The sequence below is a fragment of the Canis lupus genome, chromosome 11 (genome assembly GCF_011100685.1).
Source record: "Canis lupus familiaris isolate Mischka breed German Shepherd chromosome 11, alternate assembly UU_Cfam_GSD_1.0, whole genome shotgun sequence".
NCBI lineage: Eukaryota > Metazoa > Chordata > Mammalia > Carnivora > Canidae > Canis > Canis lupus.
The window spans coordinates 73,987,571-74,011,632 of NC_049232.1; the positions used below are offsets into that span (position 1 = coordinate 73,987,571).

Below are 24,062 nucleotides of genomic sequence, written 5' to 3' on the forward strand. Positions count from 1 at the left end.
GCTACCAGTGGGTTTATTAGGATGGCTCCAGAGAGCACGGTCTCCGTCTGGAAAGTGCCTGGTGGTGTACTAAGAGGGCACGGTAAGCCCAAGGTCACGGGTCCCCGAAAGAGAGGACATAAAGGAGGCGCCTGCAAGGTTCTACACTGGAAGTGAACCGAGGCTGGGGTGGCAGGCGTGGGAAGGTAGACAACAGAGGGGCAGGCAAGGGGACGGCAGAGGGAGGTGCCCAGAGGCAGGGTTTTAAAGAGCAGGGATCCCAAGCATTCCCATTAAGTGATCGGCTTGCTGCACGGTAACCCCCCAAGCCCGCCATCAGTGTGTTCCTCCCACGAAGGTCTTGTGGGAATAGTCTCCAGGGTCCTTGCCAGGTGGAGGTGGTGCCGAAGGAGGCACGGCCAGGGACAGGGACACAACTCACGGGTCTGACCCAGAGGAGGAGGGGGAGAAGGCAGGAGGAGAAGATCAAAGAGGCAGAAATAGCCCAGAGAAACCTGGTCCACGGACACTCACAGAAACCACACGGGGATGCAGCCAGAGGCCCAAAGAAGGCAAGCGCAGGGGCAGGTGCTGGAGGAGCCCGCCGACACCTCACTTAGATCGAGCGCGTGCGTTTCCTGCCGTAGGTGTGTTTTCAAGCTGCGCTCCTCGGGCCCTGAGTGTCCTCGGGGAGCCTCGGAAGCCACCATGGAGGACGACGTCTCTACCGTATGTCCTTCACAGACGGGGCCTCCGTGTAAAGTTTCATCCAAAAAAAAGTGGGGGGAAGGAGGGATGAGGTTCTGCTGCTATAAAGACCTTGCATTCCTGAAAACCACGGTTCTACGCGATCAGGTGTCAACAAAAAGCTTTCAGAGAGGAGGTGCCGGTGTCTGATCTGTGCTCTGGGTCCATTCTGGGCGCCTGGCAAACATCCAGTGGAAGGAAGCAGACACCAGAGCATGTCAGCTAAGGTCCAGTCTATACCCGGGCTCAGAACACTACACTCTGGGGTCAGACCCGCCCACCATCTTTTTGGCAAATAAAGTTTTACTGGAACAGAGCCACACCCATTCATTTACGCTAGTCCCCGGCTGCTCTCTGCTACCGCGACTGGATGCAGTAATTACAACAGAGACCATGTGCTCCACAATATGTACTCTCTGTCCTTCCCCAGGAAAAATGTCCCCATCCTCGGCCTGTCCTATCCCTTGAACTGTTGAAATACATGGACTTAGCAGCACTAATCCCCGTCTCATAGCCCAACAGGAGGTCACCAAGACTGCAGAGCCAGGAAGTAGAGGAGAGCTCAGGGCAGGCGGAGGGTGGGGAGGCCGACCTGCCAACTGAGCCCACGGCCCACGGTCAGAGGCAGGACAAGGGGCTGACCCAGCAGACGAAGGGTCACACCCAACGGGAAACACAGCAGATTTACAGAGGGAAGGACTATCCAAACAGGGGCTCGGGGGTCGGGGGGGGGGGGGGGGGGGGCAGTGAGCTCTGGGGCATCCGTCCAGTTCAAAGCAAGGGTGTTCAACGTGATGGGGCCTCAGAAGAGTCTGGAAGAACAACAGGAAAGTAACCAGCCTTGGGACGGACACGTAACCCCGCGCTTCCCAGTCTGCTTTCTGCCCCGTTGGAAGAGCCAGGAAGTGGCAAGTCACAGTATCGGTCCTCATTACGAAGTAAAAATGACTCTTCCCCAATCACCAACACCTTCAACAAGCACAGCTTTCCCCGGTGATGAATGACCAGCTCCGGCCCTGCCAGCATCTCCCTCCATGAGACAAACAGTCAAACGTCACTACGCGGCTTACTCAGGCAAGACGGCAAATTACTGTTTAAACCAGGACACCCTGGCTGTGTCTGAAACGCTCAGCAGAGCTTAGCTTACCTTGGGAGAAACGGTTCGCCAGGACCGAGGCCTTCTCGGGCTCGCTGTCTTGCTTCTGGTCTCGGGAGAGGACGGAGGACTTCTCGGACACTTCACAGTCGGACAACGCGTGAGAGGCCGAGGGCTCGGGAGACTCGGGGAGGATGTGCCGGTAGGTTGAACTGTCCTCCTCCATCCTTCACCGTTGGGATTGAAAGAGAAACCATTTCCCACACTAAGACCCCAGCCAGGACCGGGACTTGGGAACACTTCAGTTTACCTGGCCTTTTCAAATTTCCCCACATTTGCAACTTTGCTTTGGAGCCCGTTTGCTTCCCTAGAGCATTTGATGAGCGAGGACACTGTCAAAACACACAGCTCGGTGCGCTTGAGCCTGGAGCCACTGCCGGGGTTCAGGGGAGGGCCTCGGAGAGCGCGCGAGTCACTGGCAGCTGCTGCCCAGCGCCCCCTCTGCAGCCGGCATCTCGGGGGTCCTGGCCTACTGGGTCCTCACACAGACCCGCGACCCTCAACCAGCGCCGGGGACCCGAGGCAGGCCACGAGCTGGCTCACGGTCTCACAGCCTGCAAGCGGCAGAGCCAGCCTCTCACCGCAGGACAACCCAGACCCACCAAGGGCCTTATGGGTTTAAGAAGCTCAAAACCCTCACGGCCCCCAGGCAGGTCCCAGTACCGCCAGCCCAGCCATCATCCGGCTACCGCCCCGTATTTCCCAAGAGCCACCTGAGCCGTGAGGAAAACCCCCCCGAACACGGTGAAAACACACAAGAATCTGCACTTTAGATAAGCTCCGTAAGCCAGGCTCTTTTCTGCCCCTTTCCCTGTCACTCCTTGTCTCGTCATTCACGAGCTCAGACAAGAGCAAAGGACTCCAGAGCTGCAACACGTTCACTAACAGGTAGACACCGGGCGCGACGTCCCCCGACGGCAGGACGGGTGCGCGGGCTCGCCGCTGCCTCGCGCAAGAGCCCACGGGCCAAGGGCACCCGTTCCATTAGCTCGGCAGTGACCCGCGGGGCGCTAAGGCCGCCACGGCAATGGGCAGAACAGAAGGAAAAGGAACCAGCCCGTCAGGGTGGGAGCGTGACGCACGGCTGAGGCGGGAAAGGCTCCCTGCTCCTCCCAGCCGCCTCTGCGCGCCAGCACGTCTCTGCCCACAGCAACCCCGTCGTACCCGCCCCAGTGCAGCCGCCCCACGGCCCTCCCCCTTCACCCAGCCCAGGATCTGGGGCCCAGCCCAGCGCGACCCCGCCGCCCCCCACGGCCCCTGCCCCTGGGCCTCACAGCCCCTGCTCCCGGCCTCCCATCGGTCTGGCCCCAGCTAAGCCTGCTCCGCTGGGAGGCTCGCCGGCCTCTCCACAGCCTCTGCAGGGACGGGATCCGTTCTCGGGAGAAGGGAAGGGGAGGGCTGACCCCGGAGGGACCTGCCGAGACACTGCAGTGGGAAAGGGGCACTGAAACGCCCGCCGCTGAGCCGTGCCGCGTGCCCACCAGCTCACGCCTACGATGCTGTGGCCTTTGTGATGCCAACAAAGCCTAAAACTCTGCTCCCCGTTTCATTTTACCCCCAGAAACCCAAAGGGCTCCAGAGAGGACAGAAACACCAACCGCAGCAAGAACCCCGCACGAGGTGAGGGAGCGGGGACAAGACCCCGACAGTTCCCGCGGGCCACCGGGGCGAACTAGGACAGCATACAACACGTCCGGTCGGCCAACGGTTCGTAACTTCCAAACACACACCAGGCAGGCGGGGCCGGAGCAGCTGCAGAGACGTTCAGGGCACAGTCTGTCCTCAAAAGGCAACGTGCACCGACGACGAGAGCCCGGGAGTCCAAAGACTCGAGGTCAAATCCCAGCTCGGCCTCTCAACAGCCGGCACGCAGCCCTCACCCTCGGGTCCTCGTCCCAGGACGGGAACGAGTGCTTGCCCAGGAGGGTCAGAGGGAGGGCACGGGAACGCCTAGGCCAGCAGCTGACACACAGCCCCGGCCCCACAAGCAATCCCGGGGGAAGGAGACACGCAGGCACATCATGGCACCACGTGCTCAGGGCTGGACCGGGGTGGTGTCAGTGCTACGGAAGAGAACTGGCCCTGGCCCTGGCACAGAGAAGAGAGACGGGCACAGTGGGGAGAGCCAGGCTCAGTGCCCCACAGACCGACGACAGCAGCATGCAGCCGCACAGCTGGCGTCCCGGCACGAGCTGCGGAACAAATGCACAGTGAGCTGAGACGGGAGCGTGGGTCACGCTGGGGGGCTTCGGAGGTCAGGCAGCTGAGGTCCATCCTGCGGGTCCCCACAGGCCAACAGAAGGAACACGGCGTCCCCCTCAAAGCTCCCGACAGACGAGCACCGCAATGGCTGAGAGCCGCCGAACGACAGACAGGTGCGCGGCGCGACCTCCTGGTCCGCACGACCTCCTGGTCTGCGTGGCCGCCGTCCGTCCCGGCCACCGTCCGTCCCCTGGGTCTGCGCATCCCCACAAGAGGCGGCACCAGCCGAGCGCGAGGGAGCCAGCATCCCCAGCAGACGCGCCTGCGCAGCCTGCGTCCCGCACGCCCACACTCACCTCTCCATCACTTCGGTCTGGGGGCTCACGTCCACTTCAACTGATTTTCCTGGAAGCAGAAAGAACATCGAGAAGGAGAAGGAAAACGTTACAATGAATGAACGAATGAGTGAACGAGTGAATACAAACGAGCGTTCCCTAGTCATTCTTGCTCACTCGCTCGCAGAGGCCCTGATGCGCCTGCTCACCACCCAGAGACGTACGGCAAGACGGCAAGGGCCCCCGGCACCACGGCCCCGGCCCCGGTGGCAGCAGGCAGGGGGCACAGCGACCACGGCAGGAAGGCGGCTGGCTGCGGGCTCTCTCGCCTTCCCTACGGCTCTGCCACTCACAGAAGGCGGCAGGAAGACAGAGACGCTGCCCCTGCAGGTGGCCCCGCGGACGGGCTGGGCTTTCCCCCCCTTCCTTCCGCGCTGCGACCTCATCTTTTCCCTTCCTACTTTATCATCAGTGTTTTTCTTACGGAATTTGCCTGAGAAACGTAATTCTAGTGACTGCGTTATATTCCACGGTCACCGCCAGTCCCCTCTGTGACACGAGGGTCATGTCCAATTTTTCACTTTTATAAATAAAGGAAATACACGTCTCTGTACATACAGCTTTATCTGCATTTAAATGCTTTCCTTGGGGAAGAACCAGAAGTGGGACCAGCAGGGAGGAGGGGAGGGCGGCTGGAGGAGCCTGGGCCTGCAGCAGGGGCGGGACGATGGGGATCGGCCAAAGGCAACGAAATGAAGCTCCGAGCGCCCTGGCGAAGAGACGCGCAGCCCCCCTGCGTGGCAGCCTTTGCTGTGTGAAAGGCGACACGGGAGCCCAGGTTTCAAAGAGACCAACAACTTCACGTTAAAAATACTTCAGAGCCCTGGAAATTGCAGACCGGGACGAGCTCTTTGAAGAAGCTAACGTGTGGCTAAAGAAAAAACACAAACCTTCTAGAGCTGTACTTGAAAAGTGAGACTATAATTAAACTGCACCCACACGCTCCATTTTCAAAACTACTCCTAAAAGGGAAAGTTCTTGAACACCCAGAGCAAAGGGAAAGAGCACCGGAGACTCAGGTGTGGGGCTCGCGCCCGTGGCCCCTCAGCACGCGGCAGGACGGCAGTCCTGGGGCCTGAGCGGCCAGGGGCCCCACCCTGGGGACGCCTCCCCCGCCGACCGTGTCCTCGGCCTCACACGGGTCACACTGGCACCGTGTCAGCTCTCCACCTCACAGCGAAGGACTGGAACTCCGTGTGACGTGTGCCCTCTCTTACCCGGACGTTCCATCACCTGCTTGACCACGCGCCCCAGTTAAGCGAGGGATCTGCACACCCGAGCGCCCGCTCAACCACAAACCCAGGTCTCGATCCTCTTGGTTGCATCCCCACCAAAAAGGCCGTGACGTTCTGGCTCCCGAAAAGGTAGGGAGACCGCAGTGCATGGCCTCCACCCCTGTCCTCTACACCCCTTCCCAACACAGGGAATCTCCACCTGACCGGGCCCATCTCCAAGACGCCGACCGGCTGCAGGACCCCGTGAGTGGGCAGACACAGCGCTAGGACGACGGCCCGGCACCTCCCATCTCGCACCTGCACAGGCTGCTCACGACACTCTGCTGAAGCGCTGACCCTGACGATGGGCCGGCCGCCCACCGGCTGTCTGAAGGGCTTCGGGGTCTACACAACCGGCCAGGCATACAGTAACATCATCCCCTGCTTCGCGGTACCACCGTCTTCAGGAGCACAGGTGACACCCAGAAGCTTCACGGGGTAGGGCACCATCGGTCTGGGGCACGCGGTCAGCACTCTGAGAGTCCTGACCATAAATCCGTCCCATAAGTATCGCAAAAACTGCTCTTCAGGCCCTAACAAAACCCACGAGCAGGGAAGGACGTGCCCGAGGCCACCCGAAGCTTGGGTCTCCCCGTCTTCTCATGGGACATCCTTCCAGGAGCCCGTGATGGCTCAACGACAATTGTACACCGCCCACTCCCTAAAACCAAACAGCCAACTGCTGGTGTGGACTGGATCGGGGCCATCACACCAGCGACGCCCTGGACCTCGTGGTGGGCCTGCCTTCGCACAGGCAACGGGGCACGTGTGTCAGGCTCCCCCTGAAGCTCAGGAAGCATGTTCTGAAAGCTCCCAGCTTGCAGGCAGATCCTAACGGCTACACCTAAAAGCTGCATAGGGGGTGGTGGCGGCATCTTTTCAAATAAAGAGGCGTCTAGTGGGGATCCCTGGGTGGCGCAGCGGTTTAGCGCCTGCCTTTGGCCCAGGGCGCGATCCTGGAGACCCGGGATCGAATCCCACCTCGGGCTCCCGGTGCATGGAGCCTGCTTCTCCCTCTGCCTGGGTCTCTGCCTCTCTCTCTCTCTCTCTCTGTGACTATCATAAATAAATAAAAATTTTTTAAAAATTAAAAAAAAAAAAAGAGGCGTCTAGTTATGCGACCCTCCTGGAACAGGCACGTGAATGCCAGGCGGGCCAGTCCCGTTAGCGGTCGGCCTGCCCTGCTCCCCGCACTGCGCCATCCCGGGCGCCGCCTCCTCCGGGAAGCCTCTCTGGAAACAGCACCCGCCAACCGCACGGAATCCAGCTCAAATATCACAGCCCGGCCTCTCCCACGTGACCTGAACGTTTCCTCCTCCGCACTGATAACCTGCAGCACACATTTCCGTGCGCCTCCAGCGTGCCCCTGCCTGACGCTCAGGGTGGGGATGGACGAGGAGCCGCCCTACCCACGGCTCACAGCTGCGTGGGGACGAGGGACCCAGCAGACAACTGCACCACCAGCCGGGACAAGGGGGCACGGGACACCACGGCAGGGCGTGCGGGGGAAACCACGTGAGCCGGCCGGGACCGTCGGGGACAACTCAGGGGAGGTGAAGGGGTCACATCTTTGAGGCAGGAAGGCGCCGTATAAGACAAGACGCTGAGGGGCCACGTGGAGGGCAGATTCCAGGGATACTCGGGAGGAGAACTCTTCCGTTTTCTTGATCGCCTGGGTCGGTTGCCGTGCTCATTACGGCCCCGTGCCCAACGCCACTCCTAACGTACGCTTCCCCAACAACCATGCCCCCTTCCTCCGGGAAGCCTTCCTTCCCTTCAGGGCTCCAGGGTGTCTCCCTGCCAGGCCCCACCGTGCGGGTCAGACCAAGTCGGACGACCCCGAATCAGAGGGCGCCCTGGAGTAAGATCCAAACCACACAAAACTATCCATATTGTCCTCAAATCCTGGCTGGACAGGACACCTATGGCCTCAGCCGGTTTGGGAGGCCAGGAGAACGCGGCCCCCGTCTTCGGCGTCTGTGCTCTGAAGAAATAAAAATACGCCCACAAGAAATCACTGCTCTCACCTCCCGAGCCCCCCGGATTGGTCGGACAGGACACCAGACGCTTTGAATCATCTCACTTGATCCTCACAAATAAGTCCACGAGACAGGAACTATGTCCTCACAGGAGAAGTCGACCACTTAGGGGTACGAGAAGCATACGCTGGGATTCGAACTCAGGTCTGTCTGGCTCCAAAGGTTCTATTCTTTCCACCCGGCAGAGTGTCCATCACAGGGCCAGACGGACTGTCATACGCAAGCACGTGCATTAAAAACAATAGTTTCGCTTCCCCTTGGGATGAACAAAGAAAGCTTCCTAGAAGGCGGGCAGAATTTCTAGGAAGGAAGAGAGAATAAACGCCTTCTAGAATAGGGACTGGTTCGAACACAGTCCCGGGAGTGGGGAAACGCGAGCAAGGCCTGCAACCCAGACGTACTAGCGGGGACGCCCAACTGCACAGGAGCGTGAAGGGCACGACGTCCCGTGCTCGGGGGTCAGGCTGTGACACGAGCGGCCCGGGCTCAGGCCCCGACTCTGACCCGCCCGCGTGACCTTGAGCAAGTAAATCCACTTCTCTGCTCCTCTCTTAGTCACGGAAGGTGGTAAACAGTCGCTTCTCACAGGCTGAGGAGACGCCTGGCGCAGAGCGTGCAGCTGACAGGGCCCAGCCTTCCTCAGCTCCCCACCGTCACCCCCGAGAGGGCAGCAGGCTGGACACGGCAGCCCGTGGAAGAAACGAACGGTGCGGGTTCATCCCTGCAGCCAGAGGAGAGTCAAGGGGAAGGACCCCCGCGGCTGCCTTCTACCCACGTGGCTAGACCCCGACACCCGTGGGGAGCTCATGGAGGAAACGGACCAGCTCCCGACCTTCCTGGTCCCTCCCGCGGTGCAGACTCAGGGATACCTGAGGGCGACACCGTCTTCCTGACTCGTGCTATGGGGCACGCACATGGGACGGCAACACCGGCCCTCAGTCCACTGTGGGTCCCAACCGGGTCCTGAAGGTTACAGACCGTCACCCCGGAAGAACGCACATGCTCAGGAGGCCTTGCAGGGTTCCGGCCCCAGTGAAACCCCTAACCCGTGACGCCAGGAAAGACCCGGCTCTGGTCCTGCGAGTAGAGAAACCGCGCTACCGTCGTACTTCTTGGGTTCCGCCGCCTACGTGGTATGAAAGGAGAGTGGAGGTGCCCACGGAGACCCCGGCACGGCGCCCTCCTACTAACCCAACACGGGAAGCAACCTAAATGCCCACCTGTGCGGAAGGATGAAGTGGATCATGGTATCTTTGTACAAAAGAATGCTCTGCAGTCACTGAAACTCATGGTGTATGTTAATATTGTCTACACCTGAACAAAGGGAAAGGCTGCAAGTAGTTCCAGTTCCAAAAAAAATACACATTAGTATAAAAAACATCTGGGAACATAAAGTCCAGGGTGTTCACTTTTGGTGCATAAATGATGCAGTTACAGGAGCATTTGCTTGTCTGTTATTCCACAATAAACACGTAGTGCTTTGTATTAAGGGGGAAAAAGACTATATTTAAAATTTTTAAGGACTCATGCTAGGCAACCACCTCAAATATAAAACTACTTTACAGTAAGCTCCTTTCATGGCTCAGGAGCCAGATCTCTTCGACTGCATCCAAGAAAGACCCACCCCTGTTCCATTTTATTCTCTAAGAATGGGAGTTGTCGTCAGGTACCTGAGACTTTTATGCCTTTTGTACAAGAAAATAAAGTTCTATGTTTTGTGTTGTCTGCAAAGCCTGAAATGCTTCTGCTCCCAGAACTGCAGGGAACAACAAGTAAGATCTCCTTGGACTTGTCAAGGTAAATAACTGAAAAATAAATCAAGGAGGGGAGGTGGATAGGATGGCGCCCGAGGCGCCCTCCCAGCCTCCCGCTCCCCGGCCCCGGCCGAGGGCCGCCTGGTAGGAAGCGGAGGCCCGGACCGAAATGCCTCGGCCTGGACCACACAGCTCCATCTTGAGGACCCGTTACTCCTCCGGTATTAAAATGAGAACCAGCTGACTTGGAAACCCTTCCTCAGGAGACTGGATTTCAGGAGGCTGGGAAGTCACCTGCTCCCGTGTCCGTGGCCCCCGAGGCTGCTACCAGGACGACGGGTTGTGTAAGGAGCCGGCGCCACTCCCTGGGCCCAGAAGCCCAAACTATCCCACGTTCTATTCTATCCTGGAGCTAAGCTGAACATATGTGGGCTCTCATGAGCCATCTGTTTCGTAATGTACGAAGACAGAAGAACTGGGGTCAAACCTTGGTCTCGCCAAGTCAGTTCTAACTTTGGGCAGCTGACTTTCCTCAGCACGGCGGAGCTCCTCCAGGAAGACAGGCTGTGGTGAGCATGAGCCCCCGACCCTGCACGCTCCAGGTACAGAACCCGCAGCCCCGAGCGCCTGTGAGCCGGGCAGCCGGCACCGAGGCAAGGCTTCGTGCTCGTTACCAACTCCTACAGCTCACGGAGGAAAGCTCTGGATTTTGAGCAGAAGCAACATGATCTGACTTACACTGTGAAAAGATCACTCTATTGTGCGGAAACGGAGCATCGTGGGCCCCGGGGGGGGGGGGGGGGGCAGCCCGGGTCCGGGGAGGCGAGGACTGCGGCATCAGCGAGAGGAGCCCCGGCGACAACGAGGTGGTGCCAAGTGGTCAGGTCTGTAGGACGCTCGAAGGCAGAGCTTCAAGGGGGGCGGCGAGTGGGGTGGGAGGAGCACTGGCTCCGGGTGCAGTCTTCCTAGCAGCCCAGGGAGGAACGGGGTGCCCCCGGGGGGAGGGGCTGGCCACATCCACAACCGCGGGGAGTCTGAGCCACGTGCGGTCCAAAACCGATCGCTGGCTTCAGCAAAGGGGAAGCTGTCGGTGCCTCGGGCAGAGGCCACTTCCGTGGAGAGGCTGCGGCCTGAAAGCCGTTCCAGTGGGCGAGGGAGAGAAGGGCCCTGGGAAGTTAGACGGGTGGATACACAGGAGAGGAGCAAAGTAATGACGTCACAGAGGCAATTTAAATGGATAAAGTTTTAACTGGGGAACCACCTTCATAGTTTTCATATTTTCAAAAACTAAAATTGAACCAGGAAAAACAGGAGACAAACCCTAAAACTGAGAAATAAATGCAAGCGGGGAAAAAATAGATCTAATTATACTTCAAAAGAATAACATAACAACACTGTAGAAAGAATGAAGCCAAGTAACTTTTAAGTTTAATCCCTGACTATGTCTCCTGAGCCTAAAAACGAAGAGGTCTAGAAATAAACCGTGATCTTTCAGTGGGTTTGTGTCTCACAGTGGCTCGGAGGGGGCAGCCCTGGACCCATCTGTGTGTAGTAGAGAAGCGGGCCCAGCGGCGGAGACAGTGACCCTGTGAGGGCCGGGCCCCTCGCTGCTGGGGACGGGACCCAACGCGGAAGCGGGAACAGCAAGGAAGGACACACGGGGCTGGACTGGGACTGGAGGCACCGCTGTGAAATAACCATTTTTAAAATAAATCAGACGTTGTTACACACACAATCGGATGTGTGCACATGCACGTGAGATCTACCCTCGCTCTGCCTGCTAAATGGCCTGGAAACGACGACACTCTAGTAGCAATCAAAACACCCCGCACCATGGATTTTAAAGGGCATCCCCCTCTAAGATGAACCAGGGCTACTTGGAGAAATGGCTGACTCAGGGGCAGGGACGGTACCAATGAGGCTGGAACATCTTTTTTGTGCCAGAAAGCACAAAAGTGCTCCCCAAAAGAGGGAGACCTGTCAAAAGGAATTGCCACTTGCCACATCCGGAACAACGTGCGCATTAGTACGAATGACAGAACAAACACTAGCCTGCTGAAGAAAGTAAGAAGCTGCAAGTCCACGACGCTAATAACCAGCAAATACATAATCAGAAAGGGGAGCTAAAGGGAGAGTCGGTCCTTGTAGCAGACGCCGCCTCATAAGGAAGGAAGAAGGAATGACGACGGCATTAGGGAAAAGCCGCCACGCGGCCAGCATCACAGTAGCAGCCGAGACAGGACACGGAGCACGACTCAGGTGAGCACCTGATGAAGAACCAGGTATTTACGGGGTCGCCCAGTCCCCCCGCCGACTGCTTACATATCACACAGGGAAACACGGCCCTTCATAACGGAGGAACCTGACTCACATCACCTCAACCAAGCGACCAAAGTTATTTTCACCAACGGGACAAGCCGATGGCGTGCGCCTCGCAAACCCGGTACCACGAGAACACGACAGTTACGCAGCATTCTTGCCAAAACCACATGACCAATCTCATCTGCGCTGTCTGATCTCATCCTAAAGAAGCAACAGATTATCCCAAATTGGGGCACTGGCCTGAAGTCTTCAAACAGGTCCACGTCGTGAAAGGCAAAGGGTGAAGGAAAAGGCTAAAGAAAGCCAAAGACCCGTGACAACTAAATGTAACGTGCAGACTGGGTCCTGGATCGGAATCAGGAATAAGATTCGTAAAAGACATTAGTGAATCAATTAGTGAAAGTTTAATGCAGCCTGTACACGGGATGATGACACCACGTCATGAATTTAATAATGGCTCTGAGGCCGTAGAGAACGACGCCCTCGGCGTGAGGGGCCACACGCTTTGCCGCACCTAGAGGGAAGGGACAGGATATCGCCAATCCACCCTGGGAAGGTTAGGAAGAGATGATGATGATGATGATGATGATGATGCTGGGCTCCTGGGTAAGAAGAAGAATGTTGGGCGCCTGGAGGGCACCGGACGGGCTCAGTTGGTGGAGCGTGTGACTCTCGATCTCCAGGTCAGGAGTTCGAGCCCGACGATGGGTGTAGAGATCACTTAGAAATAAAATCTTTAAAGAAAAATACCAATGTGTGTGTACATGCACGTATGTGTGTATATATGCAGAGGGCCCCTGACTGAGGATGCTACGAGTCACATTTTCGACTTTAGGATGGTGCAAAAGCAACAGGCATTCAGTAAAGAATACCTCAAATTCTGAATTTTGATCTTGTCCCAGGCTAGAGATATGCAGTAGGGCTCTCCCTCGTGATTCTGGGAGCGGCAGCGAGCCACACCCCCGTCAGCCCCGCCGTCACGAGGGTAAATGACTGGTACAACCGTCCGGGACCCACCCGGCCATCCTGCTTCTCACCTTCAGCACAGCCTTCAACAGAGGACATGAGGCACTCACTACTCCATCGTAAAGTGGGTTTCTTTTACAGGACATTGCCAACCGTCGACCACGTGTTCTGAGCACGTGTATGGTGCCTGGGCTAAGCTATGGCCTTGGGTAGGTTACGTGTGTTAAGTGCATTTTTGACTTAACAATAAAGTGTCTTGAACTTTATGGTGGGTCTACTGTAACCTCATCATACGTCGAGTTAGATCTGAATATTTATAGAGAGAAGGAGAAAATGACAAAGCAAATAAGACAAAAGTGATGAAGCTGGGTAAACAGCGTAACAGAATTTGTCGTTCTCGTCTCAAAAGCATTGTAAATGATGATCATTTCTAGTTAAATGCAGTAACATCTACTGAAGTACCTGGCGCACAGCCACTGTTCAGCAAAGGTTCTCTTTCATGCTTCCTCTAACCACCTCTGACCCTTGAATATATTTTTTAACCAATAACTGTCTGAGGTTTTCTTCTTTGCTCGTCTTGTTTAGTGTCCCAACATTTACGACTCCTGAGTTCCCACCCCCCAGCAAGACCCATTTCCAGCCTCCCTTGAAGCTTCAGAGCAAGCGTGGGGCAGGCGCGTGCGGGGTGGTGCCTCAGCGCCCTGACCCGGGCTGGCAGCAGAGCAGACCGCCAGGCACACGGGAGCAGTCCCTGGAGGGGAGGCAGCCCGTGTGGCTCCGCTGTCACCTCGTCAGAGCAGAGCGGTTGCTCCGGCCCCTCCCAAAGACGTCCTGGATCAATAAATGATGTGTCTGAGGACTCGCAATCCCTTGCCCCACTTACCGCTGAGAAACAGCTTTTCCAATTTCTCGAGCAGCCCGGCACATTGATTCAGCTGCTCCTGGAAACCCTCGGCCACGTCGTGATCCACGCCGCCGGCTCGCAGCAACCGCTCGAACGCCTTCATCGTGGCGTTCATATGTTGCCGGTAAATGACACAGATGCCGTGGCTCTCCTTAATCTGCTGCCTTTGAAGGGAGAGCTCCCTGGCTTGGGACTGAACTAATGAATCGTATCTGATAAAAGGGGGGGAAAGAAAACGCTTGTACCATTTTTGAATTGAATTTTCGTGACCTTAACACTAATTGGAAAAATGACAGAGCACAATTTTTAAAAGCCTGCAGCTGTACGAGTATACACACTTCCAGAAAAATTGGAAGTGCGCAAGGTCACTCCTTCGACTTCAAAACAGCCAACAAATGCTGGAACAAAGGTTCTTCTGCAACATTTTTAACCTTATAGAGCCCCCAATTACAGCACAGACGGGCAAGAACTCAGGAGGACAATTAGTTCCCATCTACTCTTCAAAAATAATATTCTGAACTATTGAAACACGTGTTCCGAGGGTCAGGGGACCTACCACAAATTCTCACGAACAAAAAAGAAACCGTAACTCGGGAAAACAAAAATGGGACTCTCTCCCCTCAACTGAAAGGTCAGGGAGGAATCGCAACGCTAACTACCACTGACGGAGGGTCCGCGACCTGCCAGTCGCCGCATCAGGGGTTCTTAATAAGCGAACTGTCCTTGCGATCTCCCGTCAAACCCGTGAACCTCCTCACTTACTGGGGGGCGCCGGACTCCGCTGGCACGGGCAAGCAGGGACGGCAGCGTGCCCCCGAGGCCCGTGCTCTATCAGCACCGCCTCCTGGCTCCGACCTGCCATTGCCCGGGTGAGCCTGCCCGTCCTCCCGGCACCGGGAAGAACACGGGTTAAGGGAAGCGCGGCCCCCACCGGCTGCGGCCACAGTAACCTGGCCCCCAGGGCTCGGCACGGACGCTGACCCTTCGGTCGCCCCTTCCCTGAAGCGAGGCCGGCGTGGGGCTGCTGATGCCCCGATCACGTGGCCCCGCACGGCAGGGGGGCTGAGGAAGCACGGGGGCCCGCGGCCGGCCACGGCTCTGGGCACGCTCCGTCCCCTCGGGCAGCCCGCTCGAGGCTCGTGTCCTCACCCGCAGAAGCACGTGAGAGGCCCTCCTCTCCGGCTGACCGAGCGCTCATCAGTGGCCAGCTGGGGGTCTGACACTACCACTGCCCTTCATGAACACAGGCCTCCTCCCGTCCTGCTGCTCGGGAAGGCTGGAAAACACGCACTCTGGCTCCTGACGCTTCCGAATTACACGTTTGTCAAGTGAAGCAAGTAAGTGACGAATGAAGGTCAACTTCACAAGAGACGGCTTTGTCGTCACAGCTCATAAAGCAAAGCTGCACGGGTCTGTGCCCGTCAAGCACGGCCTAAGAACTCTTCTCTTTCTACGTGGGCCGATGCTCGAGGACGACCTTAAAGGGGAAAGATCTGGAACAGGTTTATGTTCCTCCCACCCGGCCTAGGACGTCGGTCTCCATCCCAGGGTGAAAGGCAGTAGCGGCTCCGGGAGCGGACGCGGCCGGGCGGCAAACGTGCCGCAACTCACCGAGGGCCGGAACCCTCGCCTTGGCCTCAGCACCCAGGCTGACGAGGGCAACGCCCGCTCCGCCAGCTTCAGGAGCCGCGAGACCAGAATGTGTACGGCCCCTGCGGTCTGTGGCCTCGTACCCACTTCTCCACGGGCCCAGCGGCCTCGCACCGTGGAGCCTCCCCCAGTGCCCACCCCCCACCGCCAGCCGAGCAGCGTTGCCCCGTAGCTCGGGGGCTCCGACCTAGGGGCAGCGGGCGAACCGCGGCAGCAACAGTGGGACAAGCAGTGGGGGACATACCTGGAGGGTGACAGATCTCGGAACTTATTCTGCAGGTTGTGGATTTCACTGAAAAGCTCCATGTTCAAATTCTGCTCCTTCTGCAGCTCGCACTCCTGTTGCAGGAGCTGCTGCCTGAGGCCCTCCAGCAGCCCGCCGTCGGCCACCTCTGGGGCCAGCTGCCGGAGGATCTTCATGTGCTTCACGTAACGCACTCGGTGCAAACTTGAAAACGTCATTTCTTCCTCGTCGGCGCTACCCTTGGGCTTGCTCAACACATCCTGGCCCCCTTCTGTCCCACACAAAACTGTGATAATGGCCTCACTGCACTGGGAGTGCTTCTGAAGCTGAAATAAGAAATTCCGGTAGCCCTGGAGCTCAGTTTCCAAGTCACGGATTTTCTGTTTTAAGTTTTCTGTATCACTGGAGGTGTCGATGTTCTCAGACGGATGGGCCCCAAACACGCGGACTGTGGAGGAAAGCGGACTCTTAGAACTCCGGCAGGCAGCTACCGCGGCTGGGCCTGGAAAACCTTCAGAATTCCCTTGGCATGTGGGCAAGACGGCAAGGCCGTCGGGCGGGCGGGTTTCAGCGTCTGCGAACGAGACACACGCGTCAGCACGGCCTGGGCCGAAATCCACCGCCGTCCCCACTGCCATCCCCACCGCCGTCCCCGCAGGGCCGCAGCCGCCCCCAGGCCTCCCTGGCCTAGCCCCTCCCCTACCTCCCAACCGGCCTCTTCCTCAGAGCAACTATTCTAAAACGTGAACTGACCATGACACCCACCAACGCCCACCTCCAATTCGTCACCAAGGATTAAACCCCAAATCCTCTGGCAGCGCCTGGGCCCCTCCGCTGACCAGCCCGCCCTGGACACCCCTCCCTCCACCACCTCTGGAGATGCCCCACAGCTCGCCCCAATCCCTTGCACCCACCGGCCGTGGGGGGCCTCTGTGCTTTTGCACGTGCTGTTCCCTCGGCCTGGGGCCCACTCGCTCCCCTGCGCCCGCTCAACGAACTCTGCTCACCCCTGAGCGCGCAGCTCTGACCCTCCTCCCGCGGGCCCACCTCCACGCCGACCTGTCGCTCCGCCCGCGCCCCCACAGCGCCTTCCGCACTCCGCCGGGGCGCGCGGCCGTGCTGGGTGCTGCCGTAGGAACTACATGGGCTCAGCGCCCCACGGGCCGTGGCTGCCTGGATTCCCGGCTCCCGCAGCCTCACCCTCACACCCTCAGGGGCGGCGCCTACACCGGGCCAGACGGCCGAGGCTCGGCTCTGACAGGCACCGGGGACCGTGAAGTAACGCTGACGAGCAGTCATTCCAAAGCTCAGGACTGAGGAGTCCCCGTTTCCAGTTTCCCGGGGGCGCCGCGATGGCCCCTGCGTGAGTGTCCCACTGACGCACGACCCTGCCAGGAAGTACTTCCCGACGGTCGTTTGAGCCCCTGAGGGCAGCCAGGCTCGCCTGAGGGTGGGCGGGACCGTGAGGCCGAAGGGAGCGGGGCTCACAGCCGGCCTGGCCACGCGCCGCCCACACACGGGCCTGAGGTGGGTAATTTCATGTCTCGAGCCTCAGTGTCCCCACAAGGATGTCTAAGCTGCTTGCCGGGAACTCCCAGCTCCGGCCCGAGTCCAGAGCACCGTCCTGGACCACGCAGCACACCGCCTGCGTGCAGGGGACGCTCAGCTCCGTGCACGGCCGTCTGAGTCCTCGGAAGGCTGCAGAAGGCGTGGAAACACCTGGCCTCACAGTCCAGCAGACCTGGCCCGAGCTCCGGCCCTGCCACCTCCTGGCTGCGTGACCTGGGGCGCCGGGTTCCCGACCCCTGAGCCTCCCTCAGAGGCTTCGTCCACAAAACGGGAAGAACACCAGGTATCACGAAGGGCTCCGCCGGCTGTGGTCGGAGGCTCCACCGGGACAGCTCCTGCAGAAGGCGTGCGGCGCACGGTGGTGGAGGAGCCTGACGCCGGGATGCGGGGAGCTGGAAGGGGGAGCCCAGCACGGGAGGCGGGAGGCCCGCGAGCAGGGGCTGTGGGCCAGGGGAACCACTGCACCGACAAGCCTGTGGGCTGGGTGACAGGCCTTGGACGGGCTCCGAAGGGGAGCGCACAGAAGTGCTCGTCACGCCGCACATTCCAACTTCTGGGTTCTGCAACTGTTCCTCGTGGCCACACGCCCGTTCCTCTCTGCTCACGATGCACACACCATAAAATAACTCTTTTTATTTTAGAAAGCAGCTGCCGCATGACCTAAGGAAGCATTCCCAGTACCGCACCGCTGCTGTACACCATCTGCGGTCGTCACCGGTGTCCGCGGCCTCTTGGGGTGCGGGGCAGGCGTGTCCATCCGCGGGCCTGGCGCGGGGCTGGGCAGAGAAGCTACTCCGGAAGGCCCTGCTGGCTGAAGGAGCGCGACACAGGGACAGACGCGAGGCCCCCACGGGCTTTCTTCCAAACCAAGGAACTACCGTTGCCAGAACGGCCTCACGATAACGGAATTTCATGGCAAGCAGCAGTGTTCGTTCACTCGGGGAATAAAGAGCAGAGACCAACGCGATGAGCCCCTCACGGACGCCCTCCCACGATGCACGGACGTCAGCTACACGCGCACCTGCCGACGGGGACGGTCCGCACCCTCGCGCAACAGTCGGCTCCACAGCACGACTGACGTTTGCACTCTTGCCCTCGACCTACAGCACTGTGACTGAGCGGCGGCACAGGTTTGGTTTCCAGGCTCCAAGACCAGCGTCCAGCACGTCTCGCAGCCCAGCACCCGCCCGGCAACTCAACTTCGCGGCTCAGTAGCCCCGGATGAAGGGCCAGAGGCCAACTTCTCACCTCAAATCCCTGCGTGGAGGGCGCAGGGACGGAGGACTCAAAGCACGTGGGGGCTGTAGGCTTAGCCGGGACCTGGCCCAACGCCCAGTGTCACCTGCGCAAGGACCAGGCGCGCAGCCTTCAGGACAACCTGTGAGGCGTCACTGGCAGCCCCACCTGACTGAAGAGGAAATGGAGGTTCAGAGGCAGACGGGGCCTGAGGCTCGGGGCGCAGCAGCAGCAGAGCCCTCCGTCCGAGCCCGGCTGCCGCCTCCTGCAGCAGCTGGCGTCCCTGTCCCTGAGGTCGGGTGCTGAGCCGGGACGGCCCCTCGCGCTCCGGGTCACGGCCAGTAACACCGTGGTGCCCCCTGCGCTTGCCTTCTGGCACCTGCCAAGGGCAGCAGAGGCACCACGGACACCCGAGCCAGTCAGCTGGAGGCCAGCGCATGGGGCTGCCGGGAGCATCCGACACCGAGGGGCCGGGAGGCCCGACCTGGAACGCGGCAGGAGGCAGAGCCCTAGGGACAGAGCAGCAGCTGGCGACAGAGGGGGGCCGTGCAGCCAGAGGCAGCCCCCGGGCAAACCAGAAGCACCTGCAGAAGGAGGAGAGGTGCTCCGTGACACCGGGCACTTGGGAGGGAAACTGCCAGCCCGCCAGGAAGCCCTGGCCACTGACACGCCGCCGATGGGAAAGCCACAGGCGTCCCCAGAACCAGTTGTCCGCATTGGAGGAAACGCTGCAGTTCTGGAACCTTCCTGGACCCCGGGGGGCACCTGCATGCCTGGTAGAGCAGCCTTCCCCTCCAAGCCCACGACACTCAGGAGCACGTGACCACGGGTCCCCCGCACTGGCCGGCAGCCTCGGGGGAGCCGGGGGCATCCCTGCGCTCTCAGGGCCGCCTCACGGCAAGTGTAGGACGCCCGAAGAGGTTTCCTACACGGTGAACTAGTCCTGATTCAAGTGGACTTTTTTTTTAAACAAAAAAAGAGGAGGGGCTGGATCAAAGGTAAAGAGAAAACAGCACGTGTTCCTTCCGGGGGCGGGGAACAAGAACATCCTTTTAGGACCGTTTGTGCTGAAATAGATGGGCCGTGCCTGGGGCCTTGTCCCTGCGCCTCCACACGGAGCAGCGATGAAGCACCCGCCCAGCGCAGCAGCACCCCGCGGCGCCCACCCGGCTGCGGCCAGGGCAAGGGCGTGATGAATGCTCGGTGAGCTCTGACGCATGGTCCTCTGCGCCCGCAGCCGCCTACCGCTGACCAGCTGGACGACCCTGCATCAATTCTGTTTAATAACCTCAGCTTCCTCACGTGTTAAGTGGGACTGACGACGAGGTCCCGAGATGCCGGCTGCCGGGCTTCGCGACCGCCCCCCACAGCACACCCCAGGGAGCGCCCGCACCCAGGCTGCGCAGTACACACGGGCCTGCGTTCTGACCGGTCTCGTGGGTGGCGTGATCACTGTCCCCCTCCGTGGCTCTCCAGACACAGGGCATGGCTTTGGCTCCGTTCTGCTCTCCCGGGCCGTCCTGGTAGGCTGCTCCCACAAGGGGCTGGGCTGCAGGCGTTCAGGAAGAGAAGGAAAAATAAATAAAACCATAGGCTTGAAACTCAGCCAAGCAACTGAGAAGAACACAAAGATACAACAGGGAAAATAAAAACACTGGGGAGGCAAAATGCAATTTATAAGATAAAATTAATCTATCGAGCTGCCATAACAGGACGTAAAAAGCATAAATACGCTGCAGCTTGTCTGAAATGGTTTAAGTCCAGGCTCTCAAAAAACTATGAGTGAGAAAATGAATTCCACAGACTCGGGCCCACTCGTCCGAGCAGAGGCCTCGGGGTCCTCTGGGCACCCGGGGTGGCACCCGGTCGAGGCACCCTGCTGTCGCAGCCAGAAACACGCACGGGGAGAGTGCGCACCGCAGGCCCCGCGCCCAGTGCCCTCAGGTCCTCGGCCCGAGCGCCCCGCTCCCGCCCGCGCTGCTCCATGAACTATCTGCCCCCCCCCCCCCCCCCCCCGCTGGTCTGGGAGTCCTCCGAAGGCAGAGACCCGCTCACCCCTCCCGCGTGTCTCTGTCTCCCACACCCAGCGCATGAGGCCGGGAACACAGCAGGTGCTCCCGGGGGAGTCTGCGAACGCGTGGCTAGACGGCTGCACGGGAGGAGGCGAGGACCGGAAGGGACGGGGGCGGGGACGGTCATGCCACCGACGGCCCGCCCGTCTCGAAACCTCCACTGTGCTGAACCCAAGAACCCAACGATCCATAGGGAACACCAGGGGCTACAGGTCACCAGAAAACCCACACGCGAGGTGGGGACAGTGGGCTCTCCGAGGCAGCGCAGGGCACGGCCTGGAAACCAGGCAGACGGGTGTGAATCCAGGTCCGACGTCACTGACCACAACCGCAGCCAGGTCCCTCCATCGCTCCATGTGCCGCCTGGTGATACAACGGGGCGGGGACCGCTCCGCCTCAAGGGCAGTGAGGAAGATGCCCCCGCACGGCGGCCTTCAGGCGGGCAGGGAGGCGCGACACCCCCGGCACACATCGTGTCCCGGACGCGGGCCATGCGAGGCTCCAGGCGCCTCCCGCCCGCTGTCCCCACAGCCGCTGCCGTCTCCCGCCCGGGAGGGAGGCGAGCGCCTCGGTGGCACGACTGCAAACAAGCCTGGTGTCGCCCTGAACGCGCCGTGCCGCCCATGCCAGACTGTCCCTGGCACGGCTCCCCCGCGGCCGCCCAGCAGCGGATGCCGCCCCCGACCACCGCAGCCCAGAGCAGGAGGTGCCCTCGCTCCCCACTGACGCCTCCAGGGCACGCTCTCCTCCCAGAAACCCCAGCTCCGAGCCTCAAGCCGCCAGGCCACCCAGGGGCCACGTGCCCCGCAGTCACCTGGGGCCTGACCCCCGGGGCCCCCAGAGCCTCGCTGACTATGTGGCTCCCCCTGTTTGTCTGCACTGCTGTATGGGCAACCGCCCCAGGCGGTCCCTTCCTGCCGTGTCCTCTCCTCCCCCCGCCGGCTCTCCGGGAGCTGTGGCAGGCCGGCCTCGGCCACGCCAGGACAACGGTGCCCTCCGAGGTCACCGTGAGGGCTGGTTCCGGACCCCCAAGGCCACTCCCTTGGCCTGGTCTTACTGACTGGCAACGCTGGACGGGGCGCACCTGCCGTCCACCCGGCTCCTGGATGCCGTCCTCTCGGGCCCCCGTTTCCTGGGCTGCTCCTTCCCCGCCCAACCCCCGCTCACAGAGAGGCTCAGCCCGGGGCCGCTCCCCGGGTCTCCAAGTCTCCAACTGCAAACGCCGGTGACACGCTGCCACCTGCCCAACGCACAGCCCTGTACCCCCGACTGCCGGCCTGGCACTGCACGGGGCTGGCCAACTGGCTCCTCGAGGGGCCCCAGAGCCGCCACCCCCGCACGGTGCAGCGCCGCCGCCCCGATGGTTCACGGTACCAGGGGTCCTTCCACGAGGCGGGCGGCCTCCTCCTTCAAGAGCCAAAGACGGAGTGGGTCGGGCGCCGGCCGCAGGGCCTCGACCACAGCTGCTCCGCAAGCGCAGCACCAACGCAGTCACAGGCTACGTGCAAACCAGCGTGTGTCCCTGAGCTCCAAGGAGACTTCAGGACGCGCAGCGAGGGTGGCCCCTGGCCACGGTGTGCCCGTCCCTGCCGGGAAGCCGAAGTCAGGCCACGTGGCTCCGCTCCCCGAAACCCTGCCACCGCTTCCAGGCCTGCCTGCGCGAGACCAAGCCCGAGAGCAGCCTCCGTGGGCCACCCGACGGGCCACCTCCCTGACCCTCCTGCCCCGTCCTTCCCATCTGCTCCGGCCACGTAACTGGCCTCCCTCCTAGTCCTCCAACTCCCCAGATTCAAAGCAACATCCGGAACTTTGCCCTTGTGCTGCCGCCAAAGACACTTTCCACGCTGAGGGTTCCACTCATCTGCTCCCGGCCGGGTTCAAATGTCACCTCGTCAGGGAGGCTCTAGGATTCCGCGGATGGACGGCAGCAAACTCCACCCCCCTCCACACTGCCCGTGCCTCAGCCGCCCTCCGTCCTCCCCGCACCCGCCATCTCTACCTGCACCCGTTTTGTTCAGCCCGTCCCCAGGGCCTACGGCAGCGCCCGGCACACAGCAGGGCTGCAGCGATACTTTCTGGAGAAAGAGAAGGTTGCTGCTGTCGTTCTTGGTATCAGGCGCTGCTGTCACGCGCTTACAGCACAAGCTCAAAACCAGGAGTCGACGAGGTACTTCTGTGGACTCGTGAACCCTCTGAAAACGAGGTCCAACGCTTGCCGTGCGCTCGCCTACGCTCCGCGGCTCTCGGCTTTCCTGAGACGCTCCAAGGGGCAGTGGTCCAAAACCTCTAACACCACGGTCACCGCTGTGACACGCCCTCCACGTCTATGCAGTCTGACCCGGATACATTTTAACCCAGGGGCTCTCTACTTTGGGAGCTCCCATGAGTGCAGACACGGCAAAGTGGCTACGGAGGCAGGTCACTTCCAGAGGAAGGCGTAAGCTCGATAGGGTTTGGAATGAGCCCTGAGGAGGCCACGGTAATGTAGCCTGGACGTTCTAGAAAACCCCCCCAGGAGGGCTCTCACTTATACACACGATGCCACACACCTCAGGCTTCCACAGGTAACGCCAAAAAAGCCACCTGGACTCGAGTCAGCCCACGGCCGGGGCCCCTGCAGACCATCCTGGGGAAGGCAGCGACCTCACAAGACCCGCGCGCACTTACAAGCCCCTTTACCCAGACTCCAGAATAGAATGAAAACAATAGATTCATTTTCCTCACTGTGTTCCTTTCATTGTGTATTTGTCAGGAGTCAAGATTAATCACTGTAATTCATAAAATTTATGCTCAAACTTACTGCAGTTCTAAACAACAAGGCTGACGTGTCGAGCAGCTCTATCGGTCGTTCGTCCAGCTCACGGAGAGCGCACTGCACACTTACCTTCCTGTAGCGTTTTGTCTGCCGCTGGCCTCTCCTCCATCATTGCTTCAGCCAGAATTAACTTTTGATGCAGTTGCTTATTGCAGATTTTAAACTCCTTCAGCTCCCCCTGCAGCTCCAAGATCTGACCCTGCAGTTGGGCCACCACCTCCTGGGTGGCAGGGAGCCGATACACATTTCCTAATGACCGGGACGGTTTTATCAGGATAGGCAGGCGGGACTTCTTAGCATCCTGGAGAGACACACACACAGGACAATGAATACACCTCCTCTGGTCGTGCTCGTGCCAACCTTGTAAAACAGGATTCAGACCGGCTGCCCAGACTTCTGGTTCCGGGGGTGGCATCCACGTTTATCTCCCGTGTCTTGGCACGTCCCTCCTCTGACTGGCAAGTGCCCAGCTTTTCCTCCTGGACGCCCTCTTGGCCCTGGTGCACTGTCTCTGTGGACGTCCAGAGGCTCGCGATGGCAGTCCCCTCGCCAACACCACCTTCTAAGTAACACTTTCCTGGCCCGCCCCCGCCCGCTCCCCAGGCTCGGCCACTCCGCTAGTGCACCGCAGCCACCCCTACTGAGGTTCTCAGGGGCTACCGAGTCACTAATCCAGTGGCTCTCGCCCAGGCTCGAGCTCCCACCTGCCAAACCTCGACATCTTCCTTTCCACTGGCT

At 60.0% G+C, this 24,062-nt stretch overlaps 1 protein-coding gene across 8 annotated transcripts in view; it reads right to left on the bottom strand.

Moving 5' to 3' along the window:
* CDK5RAP2 (CDK5 regulatory subunit associated protein 2) overlaps positions 1-24,062 on the bottom strand; it is a 153,057-nt gene that overhangs the window by 24,936 nt on the left and 104,059 nt on the right. For 6 of the 8 annotated variants that reach the window (XM_038553244.1, XM_038553243.1, XM_038553241.1 and 3 more), the window contains 6 exons: positions 23,394-23,625; positions 19,831-19,986; positions 15,633-16,206; positions 13,718-13,950; positions 4,441-4,489; positions 1,874-2,049 (listed from right to left, as the gene is read on the bottom strand). In XM_038553244.1, coding sequence (XP_038409172.1) covers positions 1,874-2,049; positions 4,441-4,489; positions 13,718-13,950; positions 15,633-16,206; positions 19,831-19,986; positions 23,394-23,625 — 1,420 coding nt within the window. The remainder of the gene's footprint in view (positions 1-1,873; positions 2,050-4,440; positions 4,490-13,717; positions 13,951-15,632; positions 16,207-19,830; positions 19,987-23,393; positions 23,626-24,062) is intronic. The other 2 variants (XM_038553240.1, XM_038553245.1) reach the window with 2 other exon arrangements.